This window comes from Gnatocerus cornutus, chromosome 2 (assembly GCF_029298725.1).
Source record: "Gnatocerus cornutus isolate USDA-ARS CGAHR chromosome 2, icGnaCorn1.1, whole genome shotgun sequence".
NCBI classification, from domain to species: Eukaryota; Metazoa; Arthropoda; class Insecta; order Coleoptera; family Tenebrionidae; genus Gnatocerus; species Gnatocerus cornutus.
In genome coordinates, this window is record NC_142234.1 from 22,204,578 (window position 1) to 22,226,445 (window position 21,868).

General features: G+C 29.8%; 1 protein-coding gene across 1 annotated transcript; it reads right to left on the bottom strand.

The window, feature by feature from the left end:
* Positions 1-8,492: 8,492 nt before the first annotated feature.
* On the bottom strand, positions 8,493-17,552 carry LOC148180099 (forkhead box protein C2-B-like). Its single transcript, XM_088031062.1, has 2 exons — positions 17,028-17,552; positions 8,493-8,642 (listed from the first exon to the last, which is right to left on the bottom strand). Exons 1-2 carry the CDS (start codon positions 17,550-17,552, stop codon positions 8,493-8,495), a joined length of 675 nt encoding a protein of 224 aa, XP_087887188.1.
* Between the last annotated feature and the right edge of the window lie 4,316 nt (positions 17,553-21,868).

Consider the following 21,868-nt stretch of genomic DNA (forward strand, 5'->3'; position numbering starts at 1 on the left):
AACATTGTAAATCGAAAAACACAACTTTTAGAAATTTTTATTTTCAAGGCGAAGCCGAAGTATGAAAGATTCTCTCTTAAAATTCGTAATTTTAGTAATTTTATTGCCACAGCTATGCAATTTGGGGAAATTACTAGTTTTTAATCGCTTATTAACTCTGCCAAATTGCAACATTGTAAATCGAAAAACACAACTTTTAGAAATTTTTATTTTCAAGGCGAAGCCGAAGTATGAAAGATTCTCTCTTAAAATTCGTAATTTTAGTAATTTTATTGCCACAGCTATGAAATTTGGGAAAATTACTAGTTTTTGATCGCTTATTAACTCTGCCAAATTGCAACATTGTAAATCGAAAAACACAAATTTTTGAAATTTTTATTTTCAAGGCGAAGCCGAAATATGAAAGATTCTCTCTTAAAATTCGTAATTTTAGTAATTTTAGTGCCACAGCTATGCAATTTGGGGAAATGACTAGTTTTTGATCGCTTATTAACTCTGCCAAATTGCAACATTGTAAATCGAAAAACACAACTTTTAGAAATTTTTATTTTCAAGGCGAAGCCGAAGTATGAAAGATTCTCTCTTAAAATTCGTAATTTTAGTAATTTTATTGCCACAGCTATGCAATTTGGGGAAATTACTAGTTTTTAATCGCTTATTAACTCTGCCAAATTGCAACATTGTAAATCGAAAAACACAACTTTTAGAAATTTTTATTTTCAAGGCGAAGCCGAAGTATGAAAGATTCTCTCTTAAAATTCGTAATTTTAGTAATTTTATTGCCACAGCTATGCAATTTGGGGAAATTACTAGTTTTTGATCGCTTATTAACTCTGCCAAATTGCAACATTGTGAATCGAAAAACACAAATTTTTGAAATTTTTATTTTCAAGGCGAAGCCGAAATATGAAAGATTCTCTCTTAAAATTCGTAATTTTAGTAATTTTAGTGCCACAGCTATGCAATTTGGGGAAATGACTAGTTTTTGATCGCTTATTAACTCTGCCAAATTGCAACATTGTAAATCGAAAAACACAACTTTTAGAAATTTTTATTTTCAAGGCGAAGCCGAAGTATGAAAGATTCTCTCTTAAAATTCGTAATTTTAGTAATTTTATTGCCACAGCTATGCAATTTGGGGAAATTACTAGTTTTTAATCGCTTATTAACTCTGCCAAATTGCAACATTGTAAATCGAAAAACACAACTTTTAGAAATTTTTATTTTCAAGGCGAAGCCGAAGTATGAAAGATTCTCTCTTAAAATTCGTAATTTTAGTAATTTTATTGCCACAGCTATGCAATTTGGGGAAATTACTAGTTTTTGATCGCTTATTAACTCTGCCAAATTGCAACATTGTGAATCGAAAAACACAAATTTTTGAAATTTTTATTTTCAAGGCGAAGCCGAAATATGAAAGATTCTCTCTTAAAATTCGTAATTTTAGTAATTTTAGTGCCACAGCTATGCAATTTGGGGAAATGACTAGTTTTTGATCGCTTATTAACTCTGCCAAATTGCAACATTGTAAATCGAAAAACACAACTTTTAGAAATTTTTATTTTCAAGGCGAAGCCGAAGTATGAAAGATTCTCTCTTAAAATTCGTAATTTTAGTAATTTTATTGCCACAGCTATGCAATTTGGGGAAATTACTAGTTTTTGATCGCTTATTAACTCTGCCAAATTGCAACATTGTAAATCGAAAAACACAAATTTTTGAAATTTTTATTTTCAAGGCGAAGCCGAAATATGAAAGATTCTCTCTTAAAATTCGTAATTTTAGTAATTTTAGTGCCACAGCTATGCAATTTGGGGAAATGACTAGTTTTTGATCGCTTATTAACTCTGCCAAATTGCAACATTGTAAATCGAAAAACACAACTTTTAGAAATTTTTATTTTCAAGGCGAAGCCGAAGTATGAAAGATTCTCTCTTAAAATTCGTAATTTTAGTAATTTTATTGCCACAGCTATGCAATTTGGGGAAATTACTAGTTTTTAATCGCTTATTAACTCTGCCAAATTGCAACATTGTAAATCGAAAAACACAACTTTTAGAAATTTTTATTTTCAAGGCGAAGCCGAAGTATGAAAGATTCTCTCTTAAAATTCGTAATTTTAGTAATTTTATTGCCACAGCTATGCAATTTGGGGAAATTACTAGTTTTTAATCGCTTATTAACTCTGCCAAATTGCAACATTGTAAATCGAAAAACACAACTTTTAGAAATTTTTATTTTCAAGGCGAAGCCGAAGTATGAAAGATTCTCTCTTAAAATTCGTAATTTTAGTAATTTTATTGCCACAGCTATGAAATTTGGGAAAATTACTAGTTTTTGATCGCTTATTAACTCTGCCAAATTGCAACATTGTAAATCGAAAAACACAAATTTTTGAAATTTTTATTTTCAAGGCGAAGCCGAAATATGAAAGATTCTCTCTTAAAATTCGTAATTTTAGTAATTTTAGTGCCACAGCTATGCAATTTGGGGAAATGACTAGTTTTTGATCGCTTATTAACTCTGCCAAATTGCAACATTGTAAATCGAAAAACACAACTTTTAGAAATTTTTATTTTCAAGGCGAAGCCGAAGTATGAAAGATTCTCTCTTAAAATTCGTAATTTTAGTAATTTTATTGCCACAGCTATGCAATTTGGGGAAATTACTAGTTTTTAATCGCTTATTAACTCTGCCAAATTGCAACATTGTAAATCGAAAAACACAACTTTTAGAAATTTTTATTTTCAAGGCGAAGCCGAAGTATGAAAGATTCTCTCTTAAAATTCGTAATTTTAGTAATTTTATTGCCACAGCTATGCAATTTGGGGAAATTACTAGTTTTTGATCGCTTATTAACTCTGCCAAATTGCAACATTGTGAATCGAAAAACACAAATTTTTGAAATTTTTATTTTCAAGGCGAAGCCGAAATATGAAAGATTCTCTCTTAAAATTCGTAATTTTAGTAATTTTAGTGCCACAGCTATGCAATTTGGGGAAATGACTAGTTTTTGATCGCTTATTAACTCTGCCAAATTGCAACATTGTAAATCGAAAAACACAACTTTTAGAAATTTTTATTTTCAAGGCGAAGCCGAAGTATGAAAGATTCTCTCTTAAAATTCGTAATTTTAGTAATTTTATTGCCACAGCTATGCAATTTGGGGAAATTACTAGTTTTTAATCGCTTATTAACTCTGCCAAATTGCAACATTGTAAATCGAAAAACACAACTTTTAGAAATTTTTATTTTCAAGGCGAAGCCGAAGTATGAAAGATTCTCTCTTAAAATTCGTAATTTTAGTAATTTTATTGCCACAGCTATGCAATTTGGGGAAATTACTAGTTTTTGATCGCTTATTAACTCTGCCAAATTGCAACATTGTGAATCGAAAAACACAAATTTTTGAAATTTTTATTTTCAAGGCGAAGCCGAAATATGAAAGATTCTCTCTTAAAATTCGTAATTTTAGTAATTTTAGTGCCACAGCTATGCAATTTGGGGAAATGACTAGTTTTTGATCGCTTATTAACTCTGCCAAATTGCAACATTGTAAATCGAAAAACACAACTTTTAGAAATTTTTATTTTCAAGGCGAAGCCGAAGTATGAAAGATTCTCTCTTAAAATTCGTAATTTTAGTAATTTTATTGCCACAGCTATGCAATTTGGGGAAATTACTAGTTTTTGATCGCTTATTAACTCTGCCAAATTGCAACATTGTAAATCGAAAAACACAAATTTTTGAAATTTTTATTTTCAAGGCGAAGCCGAAATATGAAAGATTCTCTCTTAAAATTCGTAATTTTAGTAATTTTAGTGCCACAGCTATGCAATTTGGGGAAATGACTAGTTTTTGATCGCTTATTAACTCTGCCAAATTGCAACATTGTAAATCGAAAAACACAACTTTTAGAAATTTTTATTTTCAAGGCGAAGCCGAAGTATGAAAGATTCTCTCTTAAAATTCGTAATTTTAGTAATTTTATTGCCACAGCTATGCAATTTGGGGAAATTACTAGTTTTTAATCGCTTATTAACTCTGCCAAATTGCAACATTGTAAATCGAAAAACACAACTTTTAGAAATTTTTATTTTCAAGGCGAAGCCGAAGTATGAAAGATTCTCTCTTAAAATTCGTAATTTTAGTAATTTTATTGCCACAGCTATGCAATTTGGGGAAATTACTAGTTTTTGATCGCTTATTAACTCTGCCAAATTGCAACATTGTGAATCGAAAAACACAAATTTTTGAAATTTTTATTTTCAAGGCGAAGCCGAAATATGAAAGATTCTCTCTTAAAATTCGTAATTTTAGTAATTTTAGTGCCACAGCTATGCAATTTGGGGAAATGACTAGTTTTTGATCGCTTATTAACTCTGCCAAATTGCAACATTGTAAATCGAAAAACACAACTTTTAGAAATTTTTATTTTCAAGGCGAAGCCGAAGTATGAAAGATTCTCTCTTAAAATTCGTAATTTTAGTAATTTTATTGCCACAGCTATGCAATTTGGGGAAATTACTAGTTTTTGATCGCTTATTAACTCTGCCAAATTGCAACATTGTAAATCGAAAAACACAAATTTTTGAAATTTTTATTTTCAAGGCGAAGCCGAAATATGAAAGATTCTCTCTTAAAATTCGTAATTTTAGTAATTTTATTGCCACAGCTATGCAATTTGGGGAAATTACTAGTTTTTGATCGCTTATTAACTCTGCCAAATTGCAACATTGTGAATCGAAAAACACAAATTTTTGAAATTTTTATTTTCAAGGCGAAGCCGAAATATGAAAGATTCTCTCTTAAAATTCGTAATTTTAGTAATTTTAGTGCCACAGCTATGCAATTTGGGGAAATGACTAGTTTTTGATCGCTTATTAACTCTGCCAAATTGCAACATTGTAAATCGAAAAACACAACTTTTAGAAATTTTTATTTTCAAGGCGAAGCCGAAGTATGAAAGATTCTCTCTTAAAATTCGTAATTTTAGTAATTTTATTGCCACAGCTATGCAATTTGGGGAAATTACTAGTTTTTGATCGCTTATTAACTCTGCCAAATTGCAACATTGTAAATCGAAAAACACAAATTTTTGAAATTTTTATTTTCAAGGCGAAGCCGAAATATGAAAGATTCTCTCTTAAAATTCGTAATTTTAGTAATTTTAGTGCCACAGCTATGCAATTTGGGGAAATTACTAGTTTTTGATCGCTTATTAACTCTGCCAAATTGCAACATTGTAAATCAAAAAACACAAATTTTTGAAATTTTTATTTTCAAGGCGAAGCCGAAGTATGAAAGATTCTCTCTTAAAATTCGTAATTTTAGTAATTTTTGTGCCACAGCTATGCAATTTAGGGAAATTACTAGTTTATAATCGCTTATTAACTCTGCCAAATTGCAACATTGTAAATCGAAAAACACAACTTTTAGAAATTTTTATTTTCAAGGCGAAGCCGAAGTATGAAAGATTCTCTCTTAAAATTCGTAATTTTAGTAATTTTATTGCCACAGCTATGCAATTTGGGGAAATTACTAGTTTTTAATCGCTTATTAACTCTGCCAAATTGCAACATTGTAAATCGAAAAACACAACTTTTAGAAATTTTTATTTTCAAGGCGAAGCCGAAGTATGAAAGATTCTCTCTTAAAATTCGTAATTTTAGTAATTTTATTGCCACAGCTATGCAATTTGGGGAAATTACTAGTTTTTGATCGCTTATTAACTCTGCCAAATTGCAACATTGTAAATCGAAAAACACAAATTTTTGAAATTTTTATTTTCAAGGCGAAGCCGAAATATGAAAGATTCTCTCTTAAAATTCGTAATTTTAGTAATTTTAGTGCCACAGCTATGCAATTTGGGGAAATGACTAGTTTTTGATCGCTTATTAACTCTGCCAAATTGCAACATTGTAAATCGAAAAACACAACTTTTAGAAATTTTTATTTTCAAGGCGAAGCCGAAGTATGAAAGATTCTCTCTTAAAATTCGTAATTTTAGTAATTTTATTGCCACAGCTATGCAATTTGGGGAAATTACTAGTTTTTAATCGCTTATTAACTCTGCCAAATTGCAACATTGTAAATCGAAAAACACAACTATTAGAAATTTTTATTTTTAAGGCGAAGCCGAAGTATAAGATTATCTCTTAAAATTCGTAATTTTGGTACTTTTAGTGCTACAGCTATGAAATTTGGGGAAATTGCTTTTACTACATTTGACTTGTTACTACTTTTGACTTGTTTTAGAGCAAACAAAAACGAATTTTAGAATTTTTTATTTTTAGATAAACCAAAAATTCGTCTGCTTTCGATAAAATTTTTGGCAGTTTTTATCGCCGAGCGGTAAAATTTGGAGACTTTATTACTTTTGACTTGTTAATCAATTGTGCCCAATTACAAAATTGTAGAACAAAAAATGAAAATTTTAAAAATTTTGAACTAATATAATTTCATCGGTTTTGGATCAAATTTCGTAACTTTGACAGATTTAGTCCCCTAACAATAAAATTTGAAGGCTTTATTACATTTGACTTGTTAATCAACTGTGCTCAATTACAAAATTGTAGAGCAAAAGACTGAATTTTTATTTTCTTTTATTTTCTGATAAACTAATAATTTCTTCCGTTTTGAATCAAATTTCGCAGCTTTGATTGTTTTAGTTCGCGAACTGTAAAATTTAGAAGGTTTACTACTTTTGACTTGTTAATTAACTGTGCTTAATTAAAAAAAATAGAGCAAAGAAAAACGAATTTTAGGATTTTTTATTTTTTGATGAACCAAAAATTTCTGCAGTCTTCGACAAAATTTTGTAACTTTAGCAGTTTTAGTCTTCAAACGATAAAATTTAGAAACTCGAATTTTTAGAAATTTTTATTTATACATGAACTGATAATTTCTTTCGTTTTGGATCACATTTTATAACTTTGACAGTTTTACTCCGCAAACTTTAAAATTTAGAGGATCTACTACATTTGACTTGTTAATCGACTGTGCCAAATCCCAAAATTTTGGAGCAAAAAACCGAATTATTAGAAATTTTTATTTTCAGATGAAAATGTTACGAAAATTTACAGTTAATTACGAGTCTAAGTTTTTAAATCTTACTGCCTGAAGACTCTTAATTTGTTCTTATTACATTTCAGTATAATTTGTATTTTAACAAATTAAATATTGATTTAAATGCGGCCGCCGCTGTTATCAGTTTTAAATTTGACAGTAAACTCTGTTACTTTAACTTGAAAACTGTAGTAATTAATTTAAGGCATTTTCGATGAGACAAAGTGAAATTAGCTTAAAATTTAAGTACCCAAGGTTAGTAGAACTATTTGAATATACATATAATAAAGTCCGTTTTTTTATTAAAAAAACCACCAACACCGCACTCTCCCACCACTTTACAACCGGCAACGTCGCAGATGGTGACTTTTTGGTGATAAAATCAAATAGGTTAGCTGCCTAATTGACAATTTGATTACACAAAACGGCCTTTCAGGCTGTGCCGAGTCGTTTTACTAATAAATCATTCGATTTGCAATCCAACAGGCTGTAAAAGAAACGTTTTTAACGGAAACACTGCCTAATTTTCAGAAATGTCAAAAATTTGACAATTATTTTCTCACCAAAAATCTCCCTAGGCAACGTTGCCGGTTGTAATGCAAGGGAAGATTGCGGTGTTGGTGGTTTTTTAAAAAAAAACGGACTTTACCTACTAAATGCCAGTTCTACCAACCTTGTCAAATCGATATGGCTAGCGCCATCAACATTTTTGTCGGCGGAAATATCATGAAGTGGCGTTCGTGCTCAAATTTCGAACTAAAATGACTAAAATAGTTCAGCCGCCGTCCGGAAGATGGCACAAATCTCAGTTGTGGTTCGAAATTTCGAAATTTAGTGCGTTTCAAAATTGTTTTCAAAAATAAAGAACTTTAATCTTTAATTGTTTTTAATTCATATTCAAAAGGATTTGTTTCGTGTTTTTAAAGAGCTCAGAGTGTAAATCCGTTAAAAGCCGTTAATTATCAGCGAAATTAAAAGTGTCAGTGTACTTTTCCGAAGCCAAATTATTAGGTGTAGTCACCCCGCATCTGTGATTTACGGTTCTTTTTAATTTACTTTAAACCTCAGGAATTTATGTCAAATATGTGTACCTAATCTTTTCCACATGTTGCTCGAATAAATGAACAGATTCCAGTTATGTAAAAATAAATAAAACACTTTTAAAATTAGTAAACCGCCAAGAGGTGCATAAAATAGACAATGTTCGTTTTATTATTTTGTAAATTGATCTGTCTTTTCTACAAGTTTGTAAGTTTCCAGAAATTTAGAAAACAACTCATCTCAATGACTAATATTAGAAACAAACATAAAACACGATTATATAAACATCTTTATTTGTTGGGAAACCCTCAAAAACTAATCCAAATAATTTAAATCACAAAAAACATGTTAACATCAAAGAAAAACTGGAACTTGGTATTTATTTAACCAATTTTATTACCCGAGTCGTTAGTTTTAATTAAATTCTCTATGGTAAATAAAGTGGAATTCTTGCTCTTCCTGGATTCGGGACGTCCTTCGTCTTCGGCCTTCTGGCTCTCGCTCGTCCTCGTCACAAGACTGAGCGCTTGCTCCTGTGAAACAAACCGCTTATTTAGAAAATAATAAATAGGCAATAAAAGTCGGGACGCACATGGCGCCCAAAAATTTCATCAAGACTATGAATCGATTCATTGATCGGTTTTAGTGGCGAAACGGCGTTTGTTGAATGAAACTGCTGAAACGGAAATGGACGTTCGTCGTTAATATGAGGCGTTAAATTTTGTAATAGGGATTTTACTGCGAGTTGCAATAACAAGAGTTGGAATAAAAATGAAAATTCGGAACAATAAATTTTGTGGAGTTTTACTTATAATCAGATGCAGTTCAGGTGTTTGTTGATTTGGGTTGGAAAATTGCTTTTCGTTGAATTTTGGTGGATTGAAGTGAAAAGTATCGGATGGAAAGATTCGGGTTGAGAGTCCGGGAAAATAAACACAGTGCAAACACAAATAGGATAAGAATAGCATATGAATGAAAATCAAACAAATATAAGAAACATGAAGATGATTTTTTGGACTTTGGCAACAGTCTTCGAGAAAATTTTGTAACTTTGGCAGTTTTTGTCACCGCACTGTAAAACTTGGAGGATTTACTACTTTTGACCTGCTAACTAACTGTGCCAAATTTCAAAAATTTTCAGCAAAAAAACGCGATTTTAGAAATTTTTGTTTTTAGATGAGCCAAACATTTTTGCCGTTTTCGTTGAAATTTCGTAACTTTGGCAATTTTAGTCTCCAGATTGTAAAACTCACAAGCTATACTACTTCTTAGATGGTTATTAGCTGTCTTAAATTTTAAAATTTTGGAGCAAACAAAACAAATTTTTAGAATTTTTTTTTTTTAAATGAACCAAAAATTTCTGCCGTTTTCGATAAAATTTCGTAACTTTGGCAGTTTTAGTCTCCAGATTGTAAAATTTGCAGGTTTTATTGCATTTGACCCTTTAGACAACTGTCCCAAATTTCAAAATTTTTGAGCAAAAACCCGAATTTTTAGAATTTTTTTTTTTAGATGAACTAAAAATTTTTGCCGTTTTCGATAAAACTTCGTAACTTTCGCAGTTTTAGTCTCCAGATTGTAAAATTTGCAGGTTTTACTGGATTTGACCCTTTAGTCAACTGTGTAAAATTTCAAAATTTTAGATCAAAAAACGTAAATTTTGAAATTTTTTTTTTTTAAATAAGCCAAAAATTTCAGCTGTTTTCAATAAAATTTTGTAGCTTTGGCAGTTTTAGTCCCAAGATTGTTAAATTCACAGGTTATAATACTTTTAATCTGATAATCAACAGTGTTAAATTTCAAAATATTGGAGCAAAAAACCGCGATTTTAGAAATTTTTATTTCAGATGAACCACAATTTTCTGCCGTTTTCGATAAAATTTAGTAACTTTGGCAATTTTAGTTTCTGAACAGAAAAACTTGGAGAATTTACTACGTTTGGCTTGTTAATTAGCTGTGCCAAATTTTAAAATTTTTTAGCAACTGATCGCGATTTTAGAAATTTTTGTTTTTAGATAACCCAAACAATTTTACCGTTTTCTATAAAATTTTGTAACTTTAGCAGTTTTAGTCTCCAGATTGTAAAATTTGCAGGATTTACTACATTTGATCCGCTAATCAACTGTGCCAAATTTCAGGATTTTAGAGGCAAAATTGTAGATTATAAAATTTTTTATTTTTAGATGAGCCAAAAATTTCATCTGTTTTCACTAAAATTTTGTAACTTTGGCAGTTTTAGTCACCGGACTATAAAATTTGGAGACTTTACTACTTGTAGCTTGTTATTCAACTGTGCTAAATTTCAAAATTTTAGAGCAAAAAACCGCGATTTTAGAAAATTTTATTTCAGATAAACCACAATTTTTTGCCGTTTTCGATAAAATTTCGTAACTTTGGCAATTTTAGTCTCTGAACAGTAAAACTTGGAGAATTTACTACGTTTGGCTTGCTAATTAACTGTGTCAAATTTTAAAATTTTTGAGCAACTGATCGCGATTTTAGAAATTTTTGTTTTTAGATGACTCGAACAATTTTGCCGTTTTCGATAAAATTTCGTAATTTTAGCAGTTTTAGTCTCCAGCTTGTACAATTTGCAGGTTTTTTTACATTTGATCCGCTAATCAACTGTGCCAAATTTCAGAATTTTAGAGACAAAAATGTAGATTATAAAATTTTTTATTTTTAGATGAGCCAAAAATTTCATCTGTTTTCACTAAAATTTTGTAACTTTGGCAGTTTTAGTCACCGAACTATAAAATTTGGAGACTTTACTACTTGTAGCTTGTTATTCAACTGTGCTAAATTTCAAAATTTTTGAGCAAAAAACCGCGATTTTAGAAAATTTTATTTCAGATAAACCACAATTTTCTGCCGTTTTCGATAAAATTTCGTAACTTTGGCAATTTTAGTCTCTGAACAGTAAAACTTGGAGAATTTACTACGTTTGGCTTGCTAATTAACTGTGCTAAATTTTAAAATTTTTGAGCAACTGATCGCGATTTTAGAAATTTTTGTTTTTAGATGACTCGAACAATTTTGCCGTTTTCGATAAAATTTCGTAATTTTAGCAGTTTTAGTCTCCAGCTTGTAAAATTTGCAGGTTTTACTACATTTGATCCGCTAATCAACTGTGCCAAATTTCAAAATTTTAGAGCCAAAAACGTAGATTATAAAAAAATTTATTTTCAGATGAGCCAAAAATTTCAACTGTTTTCACTAAAATTTCGTAACTTTGGCAGTTTTAGTCGCAAGATTGTAAAATTCACAGCTTTTGCTACTTTTGACCTGTTTATCAACTGTGTCAAATTTCAATATTTTGGAGCAAAAAAGCGAACTTTTAGAAATTTTTGTTTTCAGATGAACAAAATATTTGTGCCGTTTTCGGTAAAATTTTGTAACTTTGGCAGTTTTAGTCTCCAGATTGTAAAATTTGCAGGTCTCGCTTATCAACTGTTCCAAATTTCAAAATTTTAGAGCAAACAACGTAATTTTATGAAAAAAATATTTTCAGATAAGCCAAAAATTTTAGTTGTTTTCAAGAAAATTTCGTAGCTTTGGCAGTTCTAGTCCCAAAATTGTAAAATTTACAGGTTTTACTACTTTTGTCCTGGTAATCAACTGTGTCAAATTTCAAACTTCTAGAGCAAAATACCAAATTTTTAGAAATTTTCGTGTTTAGATGAGCCAAAAATTTATGTCGATTTTGATAAAACTTCGTAACTTTAGCAGTTTTAGTCTCCGGACAGTAAAATTTGAAGGCTTTATTACTTTTGACTTAATATTCAACCGTGCCAAATTAGAAAATTTTAGAGCAAAAATCCGAATTTTTAGAAATTTTTATTTTCAGAGTTGGTGCAAAAATGAAAATTCAAAACAATAAATTTTATTTGTAGTTTTACTCAGATGCTGATGTTTGTTAATTTGTGTTGACTTTTCTTAGAATTTTGCTGGATCGGAGTGAAAAGTATCTAATGGAAAAATTTGGGCTGAGAAGAGTCCGAAAAAATAAACACACTGCAAACACAAATAGGATAAGAAGAGCATATGAATGAAAATCAAACAAATATAAGAACCACGAAGGATAAAATTTTGTAACATTGGCAATTTTTGTCACCGGACTGAAAAACTTTGAGATTTTACTACTTTTCACTTGTTATCTAACTGTGTCAAATTTCAAAATTTTTGAGCAAAAAACCGCGATTTTAAAAATTTTTGTTTCTAGATGAGCCAAACAATTTTGCCGTTTTCGATAAAATTTCGTAACTTTGACAATTTTAGTCACCGAACAGTAAAATTTGTAGGCTTTATTACATTTGACTTGTTAATCAACTGTGCCAAATTTCAACATTTTAGAGCATAAAACCGAATTTTTGGAAATTTTTAATTTTAGGTGAACCACAAACTTCTGTCGTTTTCAATAAAATTTCATAACTTTGACAGTTTCAGTTCGCGAGCAGTAAAATTTAAAGGCTTTATTAGTTTTAACTTGTTAATCAACTGTACCAAGTTACAAAATTTTAGACCAAAAAACCAAATTTAAAAAAAAAAATGTTTTCAGATAAACCAAAACTGACTGGTTTCGATAACATTTCGTAACTTTGACAGATTTAGTTCGCGAACTGTAAAATTTAGAGGCTTTATTACTTTCGACGTGTTAGTCAGCTGTGCCAAATTCCAAAATTGTAGAGCAAAAAATCGAATTTTTAGAAATTTTTATTTTCAGATGAAAATGTTACGAAATTTTTCAGTTGATTAACAAGTCAAAGGTAGTAAAGCTTTCAAATCTCACTGCCTGGGGACTCGTAATTTGTTCTTATGCCTGCAAATCATCTTTTAAACTATTGTTCATTTTGTTGGAAAATAAAATTGAGAAAACCAAAACTTTTCCTTAAGTATTTAATGTAAAACGAGACTAATTAGAAAAAGGTGCTCACACTGGAGTAAGTAAAAGTTTATTGTAAACAAAAAGAGGATCTCTCAATGTGGTATTCAGAAGTAAGTGCTCAGGATGCATTAAACTTGGAAGAACCGAAAGTCAAACAGTTAATAGTCTCAGTGTCATTCAGCCAGAACAAAAACATTGAAAGCAATAAAATCCTGAAAGCACAATGTCATTTGCATTACTCTTCCAAGAGATGTTCGGCAATTAACGCCCAATAACGTCCATTTAATTAGATCTTAAACATCCTTCCAGCGACATAAACCCCAGTAAACACGAACTCTTCGGATATTTAACACGTAAAAAATCCGCTCGACGAAAATTCGAGGGCAGTTTCCTTAGGAATTTTGCAAGTTCCTCATTATCCTGGCTGATGCAGAGTGAATTTGTTTCGCTGACTTTGGCGCAGAGGCCGAAATAATGAGGTCCAAATATAAAACAAATTACTTTTTCAAACTTATTATTCCGTGGCGCAGCTATTGACTTTGCACGAGTTAAACTATATCGCAATTACGTCGTTTTGGGAGGATTTGGCGGCCATCGAGCGAACATCTGTGCAAGAAGAAGATTTAGTGTTGCTCATAAGCAATTACCGCTTTATGTTCGTATAAACGAGCGCAAATAAACAAATACTGAGAATTATTGAAATTTATGCTGAAAACGAACAAAACCTTGTCATAAATAAATATCTGGCGAGCGGTGTGGCCGCGCAAATGTTGCGATTTGTTTAAAAAATTCACAATTTTCAAACAAAAAACATGTGCGGGTTGTTAAATCAAATGGTTGTAAAGTGTCAACAACTTAATTTTATGACAATTTTAATATATACACAGAACCCATATGGCGAAAGTTGTTTGTTTTTGACGTTTTAACGGTTTCACCTTATTTAGATGAAATTTATTTGGAAAAACTTTTAAGGAACGGAGCTTAAATATACAGAGTTGGGTTCATTTTCCGCACGTTTACCGAAGTCCAAAAAATCTTTTTCGTGTTTCTTATATTTGTTTGATTTTCATTCTTATGCTATTCTTATCCTATTTGTGTTTGCGCTGTGTTTATTTTTTCGGACTCTGCTCAGCCCAAATCTTTCCATTAGATACTTTTCACTCCGATCCAGCAAAATTCGAAGAAAAGTCATTTTTAAACACAAATCAACAAACACCAGAACTGCGTCAAATCAAATTTGTTGTTCGAATTTTAATTTTTTCACCTTGTTATTTTTTGTCTTCGAACAAATTTCGAAATTTTACTACTTTTGACTAGTTTACAAAATTTTAGAGCAAAAAACCTAGTTTTTGAAAATTTTTATTTTTAGGTAAGCCAATCATTTCGGCCGATTTCGATATAACTTCCTAACTCTGCCAGTTTTGTTGCCCGAACAGTAAAATTTACAAGCTTTACTACTTTTGACTTGCTAATCAACTGAGCCAAATAACCAAATTTTAGACTAATGAACCCAATTTTTTAAAATGTTTGTTTTTGGATGAACCAAACATTTCTGCCATCTTTAATAAAATTTCGTAACTTTGACAATTTTAGACCCCCGAATGTAAAATTTACAGGTTTTACTACTTTTGATCTGTCAATCAACTGTGCCAAGTTTCAAAATTTTAGAGCCATAAACCCAGTTTTGAAATTTTTTTTTAGAATGAGCTAATCATTTCTGCTAATTTCGATAAAATTTCGTAACCTTGGCAGTTTTAGTCGTCAGATTGTAAAATTCACAGATTTTATTACTTTTGATCTATCAATCAACTGTGCCAAATTTAAAAATTTTAAAGCTAAAAACCTAGTTTTTAAAAATTTTTATTTTCAGATGTGCCAAAAATTTCTGTCGATTTCGATAAAATTCCTCGTAACTTTGCCAGTTTTGGTACCCGAACAATTAAATTTATAGGTTTTATTATTTTTGACTTGTTACTAAACTGTGCCAAGTTACTACATTTTAGAGCAAAAACCGTAAATTTCGAATTTTTTTAAATATTTTCAGATGAGCCAAAAATTTCAATAAAACTTTGCAGCTTTGGCAGTTTGAGTCCCCAGATTGTTAAATTTACAGGTTTTACTTCTTTTGACCTGTTAATCAACTGTGCCACATTTCAAAATTTTAGAAAAAAAAACCTAGTTTTTGAAAATTTTTATTTTCAGGCGACCAAAAATTTTCGTTGATTTCAATAAAATTTTGTAACTTTAGGAGTTTCAGTCCCTAGATTGTCAAATTTTCAGGTTTTAATACTTTTGGCTCGTTAAGCAACTGTACTAAATTTCAAAATGTTTAAGCAAACAACTTAGTTTTTGGAAATTTTAATTTTTAGTTGAGCAAAAAATTTCTGTCGATTTCGATAAAATTTCGTAACTTTGCCACTTTTGGTTCCCGAATAGTAAAATTCACAGGATTTACTACTTTTGACTTTATAATCAGTTGTGCCAAATTACAAAATTTCAGAGCAAAAACCCGAATTATTAGAAATTCCTGCTTTCAGATGAACCAAAAATTTCAGCCGTTTTCGATAAAATTTCGTAATTCTGTAAGTTTTAGTCCCAAAATTGTAAAATTTACAGGTTTCACTACTATTGACTTGTTAATCTATTGTGACAAATTTCAAAATTTTAGAGCAAAAAACCTAGTTTTTGAAAATGTTTATTTTCAGATGATCCAACAATTTCTGTCGATTTCGATAAAATTTCTTGTAACTTTGCAAGTTTTGGTCCTCGAATAGTAAAATTTACAGTATTTACTACATTTGACTTTATAATCAGTTGTGCCAAATTACAAAATTTCAGAGCAAAAACCCGAATTATTAGAAATTCCTGCTTTCAGATGAACCAAAAATTTCAGCCGTTTTCGATAAAATTTCGTAATTCTGTAAGTTTTAGTCCCAAAATTGTAAAATTTACAGGTTTTACTACTATTGACTTGTTAATCTATTGTGACAAATTTCAAAATTTTAGAGCAAAAAACCTAGTTTTTGAAAATGTTTATTTTCAGATGATCCAACAATTTCTGTCGATTTCGATAAAATTTCTTGTAACTTTGCAAGTTTTGGTCCTCGAATAGTAAAATTTACAGTATTTACTACATTTGACTTTATAATCAGTTGTGCCAAATTACAAAATTTCAGAGCAAAAACCCGAATTATTAGAAATTCCTGCTTTCAGATGAACCAAAAATTTCAGCCGTTTTCGATAAAATTTCGTAATTCTGTAAGTTTTAGTCCCAAAATTGTAAAATTTACAGGTTTCACTACTATTGACTTGTTAATCTATTGTGACAAATTTCAAAATTTTAGAGCTGAAAACCTAGTTTTTGAAAATTTTAATTTTCAGATGAGTCAAAAATTTCTGTCGATTTCGATAAAATTTTTTGTAACTTTGCCAGTTTTAGTTCTCGAATAGTAAAATTTACAGGACTTACTACTTTTGACTTTATAATCAGTTGTGCCAAATTACAAAATTTTAGAGCAAAAAGCCAAATTATTAGAAATTCCTGTTTTCAGACGAACCAAAAATTTCAGTCGTTTTCGATAAAATTTCGTAATTCTAACAGTTTTAGCCCCAAAATTGTAAAATTTACAGGTTTTACTACAATTGACCTGTTAATCTATTGTGGCAAATTTCAAAATTTTAGAGCAAAAAAACTAGTTTTTGAAAATTTTTATTTTCTGATGAGCCAAAAATTTCTGCGATTTCGATAAAATTTTGTAACTTTGACAGTTTTAATAACCGAACAGTAAAATTTACAGGCTTTACTACTTTTAACCTGTTAATCAACTGTACCAAGTTACAAAATTTTGGAGCAAAAAACAGAATTTTTAGAAATTTATGTTTTATCTAAAATATCGAAACTCAGTTGTGGTCCTCGTACAGTCAAATTTTTGAGCAAAAAACGAAATGTCTTCAATGACAGCCAAAGAAGCAAACCAATTGAAAAGAACTTTTTCTTCTTCACTCACTATCACCATTTGGTTCACATCCTTACCTGGTACAAACTCGCTGTGCAATCCGCAATTCTCTGCCTCCTCGTCTTCCTTCTTCTATAATTCCCCTTTTCAAACATATTAGCAGCCTTCGGATCCAACATCCAATAACTCCCTTTCCCTCCCGCCTGTTCAGGCCCCCCAGGTGACACTTTATCCCTCGGCACTTTGACGAAACAATCATTCAAACTCAAATTATGTCTAATCGAATTCTGCCACCCCTGCTTGTTCTCTCTGTAGTACGGAAAATTATCCATAATGAACCTGTAGATACCACTAAGTGTGAGCCTCTCCTTCGGCGAAGAACTGATGGCCATCGCAATAAGGGCGATGTACGAATAGGGTGGTTTCTCCGGCCGCGGTTGCTGCAATTTGACCGGCAGTGGAAACCAGAGATGTGGGAAATAAGGGTTGAAAAGTCTCTGACTGACCAGAGGGTTGTATTGGTCGCAAAAGCACGGGTCGTACTGCTGAAGAGAGTACATTTCAGGAACGGAGCCACGTTTATTGACTGTGTGGAAGGACATTGGACTAAATTTTGTCTAATTCATCTTAGCTTAAGTCGGGTTTATCCCCACTACTGGATGGAGACGCCCTCAAGTCTGCTGCATCCTGACAAAACATTGGTGTTCGAGCGATATAATATCTGTGACAATTTGTAAACACAGGAGGCAATAAATAGGCTTAGTTTGTCGTTAAACACACTGTAAATAAGTCATGTGTCATCATTAAGGGCTTATTCGTTTGTTATTTTACACTTTGCTAAATGAGGACGCGCCGCGGTTATTATATTTTGATTAGCGTTTGGGGTGGCGGATAAACGTCGTAAAAGGACTTTGGGCGCTTCCGGGCCACATTTTTGAAATTATAATAACATTTATCGGGAGTATTTAGGGGTAGTGAGTTGTTTATTGCACCTACTTTACTTTTATTAAAGTAAAACACTGCGAGATTTCATCTGGAAATAACTAAATAAATAATAATAAGATTTATATTCCAACGAGTCTATATTTACAAATTCAAATAAATGTTCGGAGAAATTTATATCGGCCGAGCGCTCCTCGCAGTTTTATTTATGTTTGTAACATTTTCGAATAACAAGTAAATTGCGTTGTGACCTATCATGTCCAGAACGTAATTTTGGAAAAAAAAATGTATTGAATTCGGAAATATTCTGCTACACAAAAATTTCTTTCCTCTGCGCTTTTTTATTAAAATTTATTAAAATTTAGAAAGTTATGGGAGTGTTTGGTAGTGGTTTGGAAAACTTATTTAATAAGCTTTCTTAAGAATCATGAAACTAGGAAAAATACTTTTTGCGATATTTTTGAAAAACTAATCTCGTGTCCCCAAAAAAGCGCTGTAAATTTGGCAATTTTGATGTTAATGCTGTCAAATTTTGTGAACTTGATACTTAAGACGAGTTTATTAAGTGTACGAAAATTTAAAATTGTAGATCACGAATTGCAAATTTTAGAAATTTTTATTTCGACTAGGAAAAATTCGTAATTTTAATTTTTTTAAAAGCTTTGTAAACTCGACAATTTTGATGCTAATGCTGATAAATTTGGTGGACTTGTTACTAAAGAGGCGTTTATAAAGTGTACTAAATTACAAAATTTTAGATCACAAATGGCAAATTTTAGAATTTTTTGATTTCGACTAGGAAAACTCGTAATTTAATTTATTTAGGATCTTAGAAATTCGACAAATTTAATGTGAATGCTGTCAAATTTTGTGGACTTGATACTTAAGACAAAATTATTCAGTGTACAAAAATTCAAAATTTTTATATCACGAATTGCAAATATTAGAATTTTTTATTTCGACTTGTAAGAATTCAAAATTTCATTTTTTTAAAGCTTTGTAAATTCGACTATATTGATGCTAATGCTGTCAAATTTGGTAAACTTGTTACTAAAATAGCGCTTATAAAGTGAACTAAATTACAGAATTTTAGATCACAAATTGCAAATTTTAGAATTTTTTATTTCGACTAGGAAAAACTCGTAATTTAATTTATTTAGGATCTTAGAAATTCGACAATTTTAATGTGAATGCTGGCAAATTTTGTGGACTTGATACTTAAGACAAAATTATTAAGTGTACGAAAATTCAAAATTTTTATATCACGAATTGCAAATATTAGAATTTTTTATTTCGACTTGTAACAATTCAAAATTTCATTTTTTTTAAAGCTTTGTAAATTCGACTATATTGATGCTAATGCTGTCAAATTTGGTAAACTTGTTACTAAAAAAGCGCTTATAAAGTGAACTAAATTACAGAATTTTAGATCACAAATTGCAAATTTTAGAATTTTTTATTTCGACTAGGAAAAACTCGTAATTTAATTTATTTAGGATCTTAGAAATTCGACAATTTTAATGTGAATGCTGGCAAATTTTGTGGACTTGATACTTAAGACAAAATTATTAAGTGTACGAAAATTCAAAATTTTTATATCACGAATTGCAAATATTAGAATTTTTTATTTCGACTTGTAACAATTCAAAATTTCATTTTTTTTAAAGCTTTGTAAATTCGACTATATTGATGCTAATGCTGTCAAATTTGGTAAACTTGTTACTAAAATAGCGCTTATAAAGTGAACTAAATTACAGAATTTTAGATCACAAATTGCAAATTTTAGAATTTTTTATTTCGACTAGGAAAAACTCGTAATTTAATTTATTTAGGATCTTAGAAATTCGACAATTTTAATGTGAATGCTGTCAAATTTTGTGGACTTGATACTTAAGACAAAATTATTAAGTGTACGAAAATTCAAAATTTTATATCACGAATTGCAAATATTAGAATTTTATATTTCGACTTGTAAGAATTCAAAATTTCATTTTTTTTAAAGCTTTGTAAATTCGACTATATTGATGCTAATGCTGTCAAATTTGGTAAACTTGTTACTAAAAAAGCGCTTATAAAGTGAACTAAATTACAGAATTTTAGATCACAAATTGCAAATTTTAGAATTTTTTTATTTCGACTAGGAAAAACTCGTAATTTAATTTATTTAGGATCTTAGAAATTCGACAAATTTAATGTGAATGCTGTCAAATTTTGTGGACTTGATACTTAAGACAAAATTATTAAGTGTACGAAAATTCAAAATTTTATATCACGAATTGCAAATATTAGAATTTTATATTTCGACTTGTAAGAATTCAAAATTTCATTTTTTTTAAAGCTTTGTAAATTCGACTATATTGATGCTAATGCTGTCAAATTTGGTAAACTTGTTACTAAAAAAGCGCTTATAAAGTGAACTAAATTACAGAATTTTTGATCACAAATTGCAAATTTTAGAATTTTTTTATTTCGACTAGGAAAAACTCGTAATTTAATTTATTTAGGATCTTAGAAATTCGACAATTTTAATGTGAATGCTGTCAAATTTTGTGGACTTGATACTTAAGACAAAATTATTAAGTGTACGAAAATTCAAAATTTTATATCACGAATTGCAAATATTAGAATTTTATATTTCGACTTGTAAGAATTCAAAATTTCATTTTTTTTAAAGCTTTGTAAATTCGACTATATTGATGCTAATGCTGTCAAATTTGGTAAACTTGTTACTAAAAAAGCGCTTATAAAGTGAACTAAATTACAGAATTTTAGATCACAAATTGCAAATTTTAGAATTTTTTTATTTCGACTAGGAAAAACTCGTAATTTAATTTATTTAGGATCTTAGAAATTCGACAAATTTAATATGAATGCTGCCAAATTTTGTGGTCGAAGACAAGTTTATTATGTGTAAGAAACTTCAAAATTTTATATCACGAATTGCAAATATTAGAATTTTTTATTTCGACTTGTAACAATTCAAAATTTCATTTTTTTTAAAGCTTTGTAAATTCGACTATAATGATGCTAATGCTGTCAAATTTGGTAAACTTGTTACTAAAATAGCGCTTATAAAGTGAACTAAATTACAGAATTTTAGATCACAAATTGCAAATTTTAGAATTTTTTAATTTCGACTAGGAAAAACTCGTAATTTAATTTATTTAGGATCTTAGAAATTCGACAAATTTAATATGAATGCTGCCAAATTTTGTGGTCGAAGACAAGTTTATTATGTGTAAGAAACTTCAAAATTTTATATCACGAATTGCAAATTTTAGAAGTTTTTATTTCGATTTGTAAGAATTCAAAATTTCATTTTTTTTAAAGCTTTGTAAATTCGACAATATTGACGCTAATGCTGTCAAATTTGGTAGACTTGTTACTAAAAAAGCGCTCATAAAGTGAACTAAATTACAAAATTTTTGATCACAAATTGCAAATTTTAGAATTTTTTTATTTCGACTAGGAATAACTCGTAATTTAATTTATTTAGGACCTTGCAAATTCGAAAATTTTAATATGAATGCTGCCAAATTTTGTGTATTAAGTGTACAAAAATTCAGAGTTTTAGATCACAAATTGCAAATTTTAGAAAATTTTATTCCGACTAGGAAAAATTCGAAATTTTAATTTTTTTAAAAGCTTTGTAAATTGGGGAATTTCAATACGAATGCTGTCACATTTGGTGGACTTGGTTCTTAATAGGCGTTTATAAAGTGTGTTAAATTACGGAGTTTTAGATTACAAATTGTAAATTTTAGAATTTTTTGATTTCGACTAGGTAAAACTCGTAATTTAATTTATTTAGGATCTTGCAAATTCCACAATTTTTATGTGGCTGCTGTCAAATTTTGTAGACTTGATACTCAAAACAAGTTTATTAAGTGTACGAAAATTCAAAATTTTAGATTACGAATTGCAAATTTTAGAAATGTTTATTTCGACTAGGAAGAATTCGAAATTTTAATTTTTT

Coding starts and splice junctions, on each gene's coding strand:
- LOC148180099 (XM_088031062.1), bottom strand. CDS start 17,552: ATGTCCTTCCACACAGTCAATAAACGTGGCTCCGTTCCTGAAATGTAC. Junction 8,643..17,027: donor GCACAGCGAGTTTGTACCAG/GTAAGGATGTGA, acceptor TTTGTTTCACAG/GAGCAAGCGCTCAGTCTTGT.